The sequence below is a fragment of the Nicotiana attenuata genome, unplaced genomic scaffold, assembly GCF_001879085.1.
Source record: "Nicotiana attenuata strain UT unplaced genomic scaffold, NIATTr2, whole genome shotgun sequence".
NCBI lineage: Eukaryota > Viridiplantae > Streptophyta > Magnoliopsida > Solanales > Solanaceae > Nicotiana > Nicotiana attenuata.
In genome coordinates, this window is record NW_017672568.1 from 98,812 (window position 1) to 113,700 (window position 14,889).

At 42.3% G+C, this 14,889-nt stretch overlaps 1 protein-coding gene across 1 annotated transcript; it reads left to right on the plus strand.

Moving 5' to 3' along the window:
* Nucleotides 1-12,684: 12,684 nt before the first annotated feature.
* On the plus strand, nt 12,685-13,693 carry LOC109213696. The gene is made up of 2 exons (XM_019377529.1): nt 12,685-13,156; nt 13,249-13,693. Exons 1-2 carry the CDS (start codon nt 12,782-12,784, stop codon nt 13,381-13,383), a joined length of 510 nt encoding a protein of 169 aa, XP_019233074.1. The 5' UTR covers nt 12,685-12,781; the 3' UTR covers nt 13,384-13,693.
* The last annotated feature ends 1,196 nt before the right edge of the window (nt 13,694-14,889 follow it).

Sequence of the window (14,889 nt, forward strand, 5' to 3'; positions counted from 1 at the left end):
TTTACTCTCAATTTCATACCCAAAATCGTGGTCAAATTCCAAGAATAATATTTTTCTAGGTTTTCCCCAAACCCCCAAATGCCTACCAATTTACATGCTAAAATCCATACATAATCGATATATTTAACTCAAGATGGATGGGATTAGCTTACCTTAACATTGATGATAAAAATCCCCTCTTGAAACTCTCCAAGAATCGCCCAAGCCAAGAAAATATGAGAGAAAATGGCCAAATCCCGATTTTAAAAGAACCATTCTGCATCCAGCACTTCCGCACCTGCGGTCCATTGACCGCTTCTGCGGTTCCGCAGGTGCGAGCCAATCTACCGCTTCTGCGGTTTCCTCCAGGCTCCCCTTTTTCGCTTCTGCGCCTCGTCCACCGCAAGAGCGGTCCCGCATCTGCGGCTCCATGACCGAATCTGCGGTCTCTTCATTTCTGGCCAAAACTGCATCTGCGGCTCTCCTGGCCGCTTCTGCGGCTCCGCACCTGCGGCCCTAATTTCGCAGGTGCGGTTATATCAGCAACCAGCAACTTCGGCCCTTTCAAAAATCCCATTTTCGATCCGTTAACCACTCGGAATCCACCCGAGGCTTCCGGGACCCCAACCAATCATACCAACCAGTCCCAATACACATTACGGACTTGCTCGAGGCCTTAAATCATATCAAACATCGCTAAAACCACGAATCGTCCCCCAATCCAAGCTTTATGAACTTCCGATCGCGCTCCCAACTCCAGAGTCACCATACGGAGCTACTCCCAGACTCGGAATCCCAAACGGACATCAATAACACTGAAATGCACTTCAACCCAAACTTATGAAATTTCCTCCAAAATGCTAACTTCCACAATAGGCGCCAAAAACGCTCCCGGGTCATCCAAAACCCGATCCGGGCATACGCCAAAGTCCAAAATCATCATACGAACCTGCTGGAACCTTCGAATCCCGATTCCGATGCCGTTTACTCAGAAATCCAATCCTAGTTAATTTTTTCAACTTAAAGCTTCCGAAATGAGAATTTCCTCTCCAAGTCAACTCCGAAATTTAATTCCGCCCATGCGTACAAGTCGTAATACTTGAAATGAAGCTGCTCATGGCCACAAACTGCTGAACGGCGCGCTAGAGCTCAAAACGACCGGTCGGGTCGTTACATCCTCTCCCACTTAAACATACGTTCGTCCTCGAACGTGCTAGGAACTGTGCTGGGGTTGTCTGGAATCACTGGTTAACACCTCGAGCACCTACCCGTGCTACCACAACTCAGCTGGGCGCCCTAGCTCGGTCAATCTGAAGATATCCTTTTTCACTTAAGCAAATAAGCCTTAGAGCCCAATTCCATCATCCGGAATTCTCTGCCAGGCCTGTTCCAACATACGCTCACCGTATCAATAACTATACGCAGCACCAAAACATGAGTGCATATCTTAGCTGAATTCATACCTTGCACCACTTTACTCACAGGACCACAATATCATTCTCTGATCGAATAAATCAAAATTCCACGAATCTGATGCTCCCATTGCACCTCATGACCTACATAGGTCTTGCTCTAACTCTTACAACACCGCCACGACGGAAGAGATGCGTAGAAATTCATAACCAATTGCCGAACCAACAAATCATTGGGTCTATACTCCTGCCAGGAACCATCACCTCATCTTGAACCGAATAATGGCCTTAGCTCCTTAATGTACTTCATATAATCCGATCGCACTGATCCTAGATCCAGTAACCTTATCTTACTCTGTACGAACTGCTCAGGCAGCAAGTCACCCCTGATATGACCAAAAGTCTCATATGATGCCACAACGTGCCAATAGGCTACCAACTCGAACGCGATACATAAGGAAAATGAACTCTGGAAGGGACTACTCAAATCACGCAACTAATATGAACCTTCCCCAGAAAATGGAGAAACCAAAACACATAGAATAGAATATAAGGGACTGTAATTATCATCACACTGTTGCGACGTGCAACCCGATCCGCACATAAAACTCACATAACGAGATACACATCGAGCTGAATTGCTCATTACAACAAGATATCGAATATCGGTCACAAGCACGCTAAGTGCATAATACCATCCCTGAGGGGACATATAGTTCCATAAGCTACAAACTCAAGCACAACTGAGGTGCGATATACGATCTGCATCTCAAGAGCCATTTAGCTCATATAACATCATCCCTACGCGGAACCTCAACACATAAGCAATTTCCCAAGCCGTCTCACAACTCACACGGCGCAATGTATCATTACGTGAAATATCTGACGACGATATAGCACCCAGACTACCCTTCCATAAGGAGCGCATTACTGAAATGAATACATATGGCCTGATATAAAGCCCATATTCACATTTAAATCCATCCATAGACCTCAAGTTGATTCTGATCGCACCGAACTAAGCTAATAACCTTTAAAAGGTCCATAAATACTCCCCTTTCTCTCATAACACATAAGAACAACCATCACAACCGGAGTAATCCTCCACAGTCCACAACCCAAATGACCATGTGCCCTCCAGGCATCAATTCTTAATTAACGATACCACCACAATCTCCATACTTGGTTTCATTCTCCAATTAATCAGTGATTACATGCCACACTTGTACAATCTTTTCGTGGAACACTCCCCCACGACCTTTCATAACAGACAACAAATCTGTATATCCATACCACCGGCCGCACTAACACTGAAAAGCGATCAAGAATCCATAACCAAGATGCAATGCCTCTTCCACAAACGCTGATCTCAGGTGACGCTGAAGACAATACCAACTTACTTTAAACATCAAAACTACTTTCCTGCTCATCCAAGCTCGTGACGTTCCCGTCAACACCGAACTGTAACCTTGATCCTCACTTCAAATTCCATACCACTCTCTGTACCCAACACGCCAATATACGATAGAACACGATTTTCATCATAACTCCGGAACCACTAATAGATTAACACTTCATCATATAAAAACTTTTCACTTAACTCACTTCAGGAGAACCATTGCGACACACAGGTGAATTCTCATAACCGTAGAATACGCCAAATCTCTCAGTAGTGGTCTTAAGCCACCATAGCCCTTCCGGGACCCGCCTACACCTGACAGGCCATAACAGTAGAATACTTCTGAATAACATCAATTACGGCGGCCGACAAGCCTCACATGTACCGCCACAAATCACTTGCATAATTTGATCGCGCTGAAGGGACCAATCACTGCCACCAATATGCCAATTCAACTATGGCTAATCAATCTATTTTCTTCCAATTTATCCTTGATTGCCTTAGAAATAATAACAACTCAATTCAACATATAGAATACTCCATCCGCACTCATCTCGAGTGACCTTGACTCACGAGACCATGCTGTCTCAAATCCAACGAACCATTTCATACCTCCCAATTGCTACCCTGCAGGTCAAAACATCATAGAGCCTTCTGGGCACCTCCTCATAAGCTGCTACAAGGCTTGATTCTTAACTGTATCTATAGGCTCGAAGCCATTAGGCACCACACCTTACCCCTTTGAATCCACTAGAACCATTGTTGAGAGCCACCCGCTCTGACTTGGCCCCGAATATAATCAACTCCATAAATCTTCTAGCACGTGAATACCCTCTCGTTGAAGCACCCGGCAGAATCACTTCCCTTGAAACCCACATCTATACAAGACATAAATCCTGAATCCTTCCCCAAGCCTGAACATGGGCCAATAAGGCCAACCATAGCACACATTTAATAATTCTTTTGCTCAATTTACCACTTATGTTCCTTTCCTGTAGCTGAAATAACCCATCAATATGCTAATAATCATAAACCTCGCAAGTAGTTAACCAGGCAATCCTTAATCATAGGCGGTGGGATTCTCCCACTTAGCCTGAAGCCATTATAACACAAATTCTGGAATTCACCGGGATCTTTTATCTCTTGTTGACATAACCTTGCGCAATCAACCGCCAAAATTCTCGGAATCTTTCTGTAAAACCCTCTTGTTATACTCTGAATCATCAACCACGTCTACATGACCGATCCCCTAGCTGTATAGCCAATTAAATTTCCGTAGAAGCTTCGCCAACCATGCAACCACCGATCCACTCACTGGAGATAATCCACCTGTGGGATTTACGTGCCGACGTCTTCCAACACTGCTACACGGGGTGCAAACACCATGACATTAATGACCCATCCTGAGTCCAAACTCACTCTCTAGCTGCACAAGTCCATTCACCCCTCGTGGACATCAATTAAGTGCGGGGCAACATCCTTCCAATTCAAAGTTAGGTTGTATCCTTCTCCATTTCTAGCAGCTCCTTTCCGTTATATCAAATCTCCTGCCGCCTAATAGCCCATACTCCAAATAAATCCGTAGGCCCAAATCACCAATCACTAAAATTCCCAAATCACTCCAAACTCTCCCACTTTGGCGAAACTCACCCCTTTAGTCGACTACTCAACCCTTCTTATACCTGGCCTTCTAGAAATTTTAACCACCGCCTGACACTCCCCACATGTCCTTCCTAATCCTTTGCTGCTCAGTTGTTGCCTTAAATAAAATCTATCTTCGCGGCACTTGAACCCACAATTGCTGCTAACTTTAAACCTTTCCAAAGATCATCTTCCTCGAACCGTCGACATTAGGACCACTGATTCAATCCTGCGCTACCGCACCCCGCGATATCTGACAGCCGCATCTTCAATACTATTCACAATACTACCTACCCCGAAAGGCGTAATTGTAGTAGATCAACTAACCGACCGGACGTAACTTACTACGTTCAATTAGGACAACGACAGCTCATCATAGAAAAAAACTCCACCACGCTCGCAAACCAAGTCTCGTTACTCCACCAGCCCACATCTTGACCATTCTTAGTCCGTTTACCTTTCCCCTGCCGGGAATAAAATACCGATATCTCTAGATCGTGCACTGAGTAAACTCCTTCAAGTCATTCACTGCCCCGACACGTAGGCCAAACATCTCCCATCATATCAATCCTGCGGAACAATCGTTCATAAGCATCATGGCAACTGTGCCAGCCTCAGAGCTCCAAGTACCGCTACTGAGCTGAAACGACAGAATACCCACAAGGCGATGATAATAAAACAACCCGCAGGGAGAAACACCTCGCACCATATTCATAGTAACATTACAAATCCTTAAATTCTCGATTTATAACCAGCGGTTCGCGTCACGTAAGATTGAGTAGGAAAGAAACAAGGGCATGCACCCAAGAATCAAATCGCACGATGAGGAAATCAAGAAGGGAATTACTCCTAACAGTCCTGCAGCCTCGACAGATAAGTACAGACGTCTCCGTACCGGTCCGTGAGACTCTAACTAGATTGCTCATGACTCGTGGACACCTACGGGAACCTAGTGCTCTGATCCCATGTTGTCACGACCCCACAAGGTCGAGATCGTGCGCCAAGCACCACTGTCAGGGAGCCAACCAAAAATACTTAATTAATTTTTGTTTTTAGTACTCTTGAAATCTATGATTTTCCTTCAAATTTTACCAATTAAAAAGATAATCGCTTCAATTCAAATTAAATGATAAGCAATTAAATACAGTATACTTCATAACCATCCCAGACCCGGTGTCACAAGTGCATGAGCAATTTCTAAAGAAAAGTCGAATGAAGTACAAATGTTGCAAAATACAATTGATAGAAAAATAAATAGAATCCTGAGAGGACCTATACTAGCTGCGGGTCGCCTCGAGGAAATACAGCTCACCTAGTCTCCGTGTCAACCATGCTGCTACGCCCACTAGGCCACTAGAGATGCATGTGCCTGTGCAACAAAGATGCAGAGAAGTGTAGTATGAGTACAAAAACAACGTGTACTCAGTAAGTATCCCGCCTAATCTCGAAGAAGTAGAGACGAGATGGCAACTTCGACACTTACTAGAGGTCCAGTAATAATATTATTAATGTGACGGCTCACGGATTTATTAAGAACAACAGTAAAATTTAAATGAGTTACTAAACAGGTGAAAGTTCCTTTTTATTTAAAGTCTCCGGATTCATAATCCATTAATTTACAATTATCTCAAGTCGGGAGAGCAGACAGCAATATCAATAAATCTCAAGGCAAGCAATTCAAACATGCGCAACTCATGCCGAGGTCGTACGGCCCGATCCAACATAAATGTAAAATGTGCACTGCCGAGGGTCGAGCAGCCCGAACCATAGATGCATCTATTACCCCGCTCGCGAAATACATGCGACGCGGTCAAATATAAATAAACACGACAATCAGTCAATCCTGAATTTATCAGGGAACAATTATCCAAGGAAAAGCCAAATTCTCTTTTAACAATTCAAGAAAACGAAGTTTAATCTTCTTAGAAATTCACTTACCAATTCGATAGGATTTAAGAAATTCAATTGTCAATAAGATCACAGATATTCCAAGTATAGCATGCTTTTTGGGTCCTAGACTACCCGGACTTACACATATTAGTAGCTACGCACGGACTCTCGTCACCTCGTGCGTACGTAGCCCCCACAAATAGGAGCACATAACCAATTATTTCACCTATGGGGACAATTCCCTCTTACAAGGTTAGAAAGGAGACTCACCTCGCTCCGAAGGTCCATAACCGGCATTCCACGCCCTTCCGAATACTCGAATCAATGCTAAATGCTCCAAAGCTAGCCAATGATTATGCAAATCCGTTAATATATGCTCAATTACTCATTACAACCCAATTTATAACAATTCCTAACCCCGATCGAAAAGTTGACAAAAACGCCCTCGGGCCCACGTGCCCGGATTCCGAAATTTTTCGAAAATAAATCTTACCCATAACTCCACGAACTCAAATATATAATTTACTCTCAATTTCATACCCAAAATCATGGTCAAATTCCAAGAATATCAATTTTCTAGGTTTTCCCCAAACCCCCAAATTCCTACCAATTTACATGCTAAAATTCATACATAATCGATATATTTAACTTCAAATGGATGGGATTAGCTTACCTTAACATTGATGATGAAAATTCCCTCTTGAAACTCTCCAAGAATCGCCCAAGACAAGAAAATATGAGAGAAAATGGCCAAATCCCGATTTTAAAATAACCATTCTGCCTCCAGCACTTCCGCACTTGTGGTCCCTTGACCGCTTCTGCGGTTCCGCAAGTGCGAGCCAATCTACCGCTTCTGCGGTTTCCTCCAGGCTCCCCTTTTCCGCTTCTGTGCCTCGTCCACCGCCGGTGCGGTCCCGCTTCTGCGGCTCCATGACCGCATCTGCGGTCTCTTCATTTCTGGCCAAAACCGCATCTGCGGCTCTCCTGGCCGCTTCTGCGGCTCCGCACCTGCGGCCCTAATTTTGCAGGTGCGGTTATATCAGCAACCAGCAACTTCAGCCCTTTCAAAAATCCCATTCTCGATCTGTTAACCACCCGGAATCCACCCGAGGCCCCCGGGACCCCAACCAATCACACCAACCAGTCCCAATACATATTACGGACTTTCTCGAGGCCTCAAATCATATCAAACAACGCTAAAACCATGAATCGACCCCCAATCCAAGCTTTATGAACTTTAGAATTTCAAACTTCTACTTTTGATGTTTAAACCTATCAAATCACGTCCGATTGACTTCAAATTTTGCACACAAGTCATATTCAACATTACGGACCTACTCCAACTTTCAGAATCGGATTTCGACCCCGATATCAAAAAGTCCACTTCCGGTCAAACTTCTCAAAAACCTTCAAATTTCTATCTTTAGCCAAATGACCCCAAAATGAACCACGGGCATCCGAATTCACTTCCGATCGCGCTCCCAACTCCAGAATCACCATACGGAGCTACTCCCAGACTCGAAATCCCAAACGGACATCAATAACACTGAAATGCACTTCAACCCAAACTTATGAAATTACCTCCAAAATGCTAACTTCCACAATAAGCGCCAAAACGTATACGGGTCATCCAAAACCCGATCCGAGCATACGCTCAAGTCCGAAATCATCATACGAACCTGCTGGAACCTTCGAATCCTAATTCTAATGCCGTTTACTCAAAAATCCAATCCTAGTTAATTCTTTCAACTTAAAGCTTCTGAAATGAGAATTTCCTCTCCAAGTCAACTCCGAACTTCCCGAAATTTAATTCCGACCACGCGTACAAGTCGTAATACTTGAAATGAAGCTGCTCATGGCCTCAAACTGCTGAACGGCGCGCTAGAGCTCAAAACGACCGGTCGGGTCGTTAAACTGTGTTTTGTTATTTAAAACTGTTCAGATTTAATAGGTCTAAATCAGTAGGCAAGCTAAATAGGATTACACTTCGTCCTAATTCAATACTGTATAATCCCTACTCACCTAGATATCATGTTCTAGGATTCTCTCTTAAAGTACTTAACTGTTGTCTGAAGACGTGCATTTACTTGTTATATTTGTAGAGGTAACTGTGAGCCTGTAATTTGTTCTCTTTAAATGCAGTCCTAATTGTTCTTGATTGACGCCTAGACTTTTATCCTTTAAAACCTTAGGAAGGTCTAGAACTGTCCAAAAATAGAGGTCTTAAATACCTCCAGGGCCACGAGGAAGGGATGGGTAGTGCACGCATAGGACATTTTCAAGGTTGCTAGAACGCTTTAGGTTATGACCAAGGGGAGGGAATTGGGTAGTAAGGATATGATGACTACGCGCTAATGTCACGTGTAGCCCCTCAGTGAGGAGTGATTACCGGGCATTGCGTGGGGTGATCCTGTAGGCTAACCAACCTAGGACCCTTCTTCCGATGTTTGAACTTTATTTTTTCCTATACATGCAATTCGTTCAAATCTTTTCTTGTCTCATTACTTGAGCCACTCAATGTCCAAAATATGCCTTTATTTGCAAGAACGTGTTTAAACTGTGTAGTTGTTAAAGGACTAATTCATAATATAAGTTCGGCCGGGATCCACCATTGTGGACCAAGAGGGGTGCCTAACACCTTCCCCTCAAGGTTATTTCGAGCCCTTACCCTAAATCTCTAGTAATGCAAACTAGTCCATGAGTTAATTGCTCAAGGTGCCCTAACGCACCATAATCCGTTAGGTGGCGACTCTTCAAAAACCTAAATTCCCAAAAGGAAACGAGTTATTCCCCCATGATTGTCGAAACCCGGACTTCTCCCCGCAAGGACGGAAAAAAGGGGGCGCGACAACCGCCGTTGAAAAGACGGGCTACCTCCTCCCTCAACTGTCTGCAGTCTTCGGTTCTATGACCATGGGTACCATAGTATTTGCACATTTGATTAGGGTTACTTTGAGCTGGATCAGTCTGTAAGGGTCTGGGCCATCTAGTATCCTTAATCCGACCAATGGATGATACAATACCTGATGCATTGATGTTGAAGTTGTATTCTGATAGTCGAGGTGCCTCTTTGGACCCGGCATCCCAATCGAAACCACTTTTTCTCATAAGCCCTCGGGAACTCTATCCCCGATCATTCTTTCTGTCATTCCGTATAGGGTTGCGTCCAGGCCCGTTATTTCTCTGATCTCCACTGTATGGCTGGTATCTATCTCTATTCGATCGTGGTTCCCGATCGACGTAACTTTTAACTCTGTCCACGGGCCTATTGGGATAAATCGAACCAATTGGCGTTCCCAGTTGATCATCTTTGACCCTAATCTTCGACTGATACCGATTGTGCACGTCGGCCCAAGTGACAGCTGGATATTCCATCAAATTTTGCTTCAACTGTTGTGAAACTATGGAGCTCCGAGTGTTGAGACCTTGTGTAAAAGCTTGAACAGCCCAGTCGTCGGTGACTGGAGGCAAATCCATTCACTCTGTTTGGAACCGAGATACGAATTCCCTGTGCATCTCGTTATCCTTCTGTCTTACTTTGAAGAGGTTCGATTTCCTTGTTGCAACTTGAATGGCTCCGGTGTGGGCCTTCATAAAAGAATCTGCGAGCATAACAAACGAATCAATTAAGTTAGGTGGTAAGTTATGATACCATATCATGGCACCCTTCGATAAAGTTTCTCCAAATTTCTTCAATAGAACGGATTCAATCTCATCATCTTCTAAGTCATTCCCCTTTATTGCGCATGTGTAAGAGGTGACGTGCTCATTAGGGTTGGTGGTCCCATTGTATTTGGGGATTTCAGGCATACGGAATTTCTTAGGAATGGGCTTCGGAGCCGCACTTGGAGGAAAAGGCTTCTGCATGAACTTCTTCGAATCCAAACCCTTTAGAATCGGGGGTGCCCCCGGTATTTGGTCAACCCGTGAGTTGTACGTTTCTACCTTTTTATCATTAGCCTCGATTTTCCTTTCACCTGATTCGATCCGCTTAGTGAGCTCCTCGAGCATCTTCATAATGGCGGGATCAGTCCCTGATTCATTGGCGTTCGATTTCTCCGGTACAGGTTCGATTCTATGAACAAATTCTTGTGATGTTTCGAGCTCAATTCTGCTTGGTGCTCGATTCTGATTTTGGAGTTGCGCTATCGCAACTTGTTAAATCTGCAGCACTTTGAATGTCATTCGAAGGCTAATTCCGCCTTCTCCACCGCTCTGTGCATTCTGATCGGCTGCTCGGGCATCTCTGTGGACACTATTTCCAGGGTCGACGCCCAGATTTGCATTTAGGGCAACGTACGAACTGACATCGACGGGGGCTGCGATCGGTACTACCTCGTGGCCAACTTGAGGCACTTCGATCCTTGGGGCGACTACATTATCATTTTCTCCATGGAAAACGAGGTCATCATCGGCGTGAGTTGGTACTGCTTGCGAGTTAGACATGTTGATCCTAAAATCAAAAACACTCACGAGAACAAGCGTAAACTAGTTCGTGTTACGAGAATTAATACCAAAGGATCACTATTATCCTTAGCCCCACGGTGGACTCCAAACTGTTTACCCTTAAAATTGGATAACAATTAAACTTATAATGTGGTTTAAGGACACGTGATTTCACCTAATACCAGTTGATAAAAGTAAAGAGTAATAATAGGAATTGACAATAATATAAAGCAAACCAGTGTTTGAACGAAATTCAGCCCTCGAGCTTGAATATCCTCGAACTGATTTGTGCAAGAACAATTAAAATATAACAAGCTGATGAACAAGTATATGACCTAAAGAAAAGGCCTTATATTGCTTTGATATCTCAGAGTGTAAGATGGTTACAAAATGATTAGGACCCTCTTTATATAGTAGAGGATTCCTATCTATGATACAATTCTAATTACGGAAGCAAATCTCATGACTAGCTAAACAATCGCCCTTGATTTGATCCGTTCCGGAATTTCCGCCGTGATCTTCGACCGGTCACGGATATCTCGCTTTTCCGTTATTGCGCTTTGCTCGAAGTCTGTCATATTTGATCTCGATCGCTACTGGCCTCGAACTCGACAGGCACCTCGATTCTCGAACTCGATACCTGGTCCTCGTGCACTGGTCTGATCCACTACGAGGCCGACCTTTGATGCAATTCTCTGATCTCGATCACACAGTAAAATCGGATAGGCCTAGTTTTAACCGTATACAAACACCTAAAATGGGAAGGAAGTAATTTGAATCCTTGGTTCTTAGGACAGTGACACTGTTTACTTAAAAGTTTCCAGTTATGTAATGACATTTCTATCAACTCACACCTTCACGATTAGTTTCCACAGCCAATAGAAATTACTTTCTTGCAATTGTTCAAAATAGCATCTTCCTTTCCACATCTTTCATTTTCCAATGTCAGTTGAAAAATCTTTCTTTTTTTCAAGAGTAAAATGGAAAAATACAAGGTTTCCAATATTTTATTCACCGTTAAGTCCGACTTTGGCTCACAGTAATAAATCTATTTCAAATTAGATGATACTCCGAAAATCTATTTTCTTTTTGATCCGTCCAAAAAGAATGATCCCTTTCTAAATTAGGAAACAATTTAGCTTAAACTTACAATTCTACCCTTAATGAGAAACTTTTATAACCACACAAATACTGGACCCCTTTTTAACTTGTTTAGGACCACAAATTCCAAAGGTCTTCTTTTTTTCTTAAACTTCGTGCCCAGTCAAACCGGTTTACATAAATTGGAACGGAAGGAATACATTCTTTTTATTAGTCCGTTTCAAAAAGAATGACATATTTCTACAATTGGAAATAATTCAACTTTAAACTTTTTATTTTTACCCATTTTACGGTTAATGAGAAGCTTTTATAAGCATGCAAATATTGCCCGATAAAGCTTTTACCCTTTAATCTTTAAAAACCACAAGTTTCAGAAGTCTTTTTTTCTATTAAATTCCGCCGAATCAAACTATCTCATCTAAATTGAAACGGAGACAGCATATGTTTTAATGTAAATCCTTTATTTTCAATATCCATTTACATTTAATTTACATAATTTCATTATTCAAACATTAACATCAAATTACCTTTTGTTTTTATTAGTTTCTCACCTGATGTCCGGTACTTGTATTGGAGCCCGATTATATTCGAATTCGCGCCACATAACACTCCATTTGGAAGGAAGCGGTCCTTACTAAACATTTCTCCATACCCCGGGCTCGAACCCGAGACCTCTGGGCAAGGAAGAGCAGCCTAAAACCAATTTACTAACATCTGAATAACATGGTCTGGACACGTGGAGCCATGACGAATCTTTATCTTCGGATTTTGTAACGGCTACTTTCTCTGCTTTATTTGTTCTTCTCTTTCCACATAAGCTAAGCAATCTCCACAGCAACCTTTAAACTTCCAATTTCAGACAAACCAACATTTTCAGTCACCAGCAATCAAGCTTTCACGGTCGGATAAAAATATGGCCAATAATGGATATTCAATGGTGATGGTAATTGAGCATTTACAGTTTACCATGTCCAAAGATCTGCTCTGCAAATTTCCAGACAATTCAGCATTCGATTTCGACTATACTCAGAGTTCCATTTGGTCTCCTCTAGTGCCTCGACCATTGTCTTCCGTTTCGTCTCGCCGGAGGCTCAGCTCGGGTCTGTCGCGAAAGCTGTCGTACGAGGATGTCTCAGCAGGCTGTATCGGCGCAGCCAGTTTCAAGAAAGTGACTGCAAAAATTAAGAGGAAGTTCTCCACTGCTGTGTCTGAGAATATGAAAGAATATCAGAAATTGAAGAAGAGAAAGTATAAGGCTTTTGATTTCACTACTCCAACCCCAAGAAAGGTACTAATACAAATCTAAGCTCTCAGCTGCTGATTTTGTTTTGTTTTTCTTATTATTTTTTGTTAATTACTAGATAATTTTATTATGTGCAGGGGTGTGTTAAGGTGCTGAAAGCAGTTTCAAAGCATTTCAAGAAGAAGAAGAACAAGAAAGATTCGAAAGCTGATGTTAATTTTTCCAAATGTTCAACTGAGTATAGTCTCATGCGAAGCTCTACATATCCATAGTCTGTATGCTATTTGTATTGATTACATTTGCTGATCCACACTCCAAGTTTTAGTGGTTGGTAATACCTGAATTTCCACTGTAATCAGCAGATGTGCTGCTGACGAGTACGCATTTGTTGCAAAAAACAAGTGTTTCTCCACTGCGATTTGAAGTTCTTTTGAATAATGTAATAGCAATTGTACTATGATTGCTAGTAAAAGATGGAGTTTATTTGCTCTGCCTGGTGACAGTACTACAACAACAACTGCTACACCTCAGTTTGCCTTGTAACACTAATTTCTTAAATGCTTAGTATTTCTTGTGCTAGTACAACTTATTGATGATATTGAAGCAAAAGTTGATCACTAGTGGAGTAGTTTTTTACTTTTTTTTTTGTTGCCATTTTCTTGCTTTCCACCAAAACAGGGGCGGATTTATACGGTAAAATGCGGGCCAATTAAATATTTTATGTACATATTTTCTAAAATTGGTATAATAATAACTGTTGGCACCCATGTTCCAAGAAGGTTGAATGATGCATTTGGTTGAAGGTTGAGTTATTCACCAAGAGGAAGAGGGATCAATTCCCACTTAATACATTTTTTCTATTTTTTTAGTAGTGCAACCATATACTACAAAATTCTAGATCCGCCTCTGCACCAGAAGCTGTTTTTCAGTCAAATGTAGCCCTTTAAATAGAACACCCTCACCCTTGTATGGGTCAAAATCTGACCAGACAGGAATCAGCGTGAGAAGGGACGGCGAAAAGTTATTTGGGACTGTCGTATCCATACCACGTTGTAACGATACGCACCTCGGCTACGACCAAGATCACGTATTTAGAATGCTTGAGAGGCGAATTGAATATGACGGCATTTCAGAAGGTTAGCCCGTAATATAGTCAAACGACTTAAGTATTATGGGTAATGACCGTTGGGTAAAGGAAAAGACCTAGTATATAAGCTAAGTGAGAAGAAGAAGAAGAAAGGAGGCGGAAAAATAGAGACACACAAACATGCTCTCTGAAAGAGGGAGAAATCCACATCTCTTTGCCTCACCGAAAGAGGAAGAAGCAAGAAATCTCGTATCCTCAATTCATATCATCAGTCTCAGCACAACAAATGTATGGGGTCCCACCTCTTAAAGATCGATGACCCTCTTCATCTATGTATTTTTCATAGTTGTTCAATATCATGAAAATCATCATCTTCTTTTATATAATGGGATTTTATCGATGTTATAGTTAAATCTTATGTGTGCTTTGCTTTCTTACTCGCATCTTCTATCTTAGATCTAGCAAATTATTGTTGGTTAAGATTTGCCTAAAATCTTCTTATTTAATTAGTTTAACAAAACGTTTAATGCTTTTTGATGAAATAATTTGGCGCCGTCTGTGGGAATTTTTTAGCCAAAATTTTAGTTCCATCTATATCTGAAGACAGCTAGGGTTTCACTCCCCGGTTGTCGCAGCCTCACCTTTCCATTTGCCAACACCAATTCGAGAACTTCGTAGGCAAGCTTTTGAA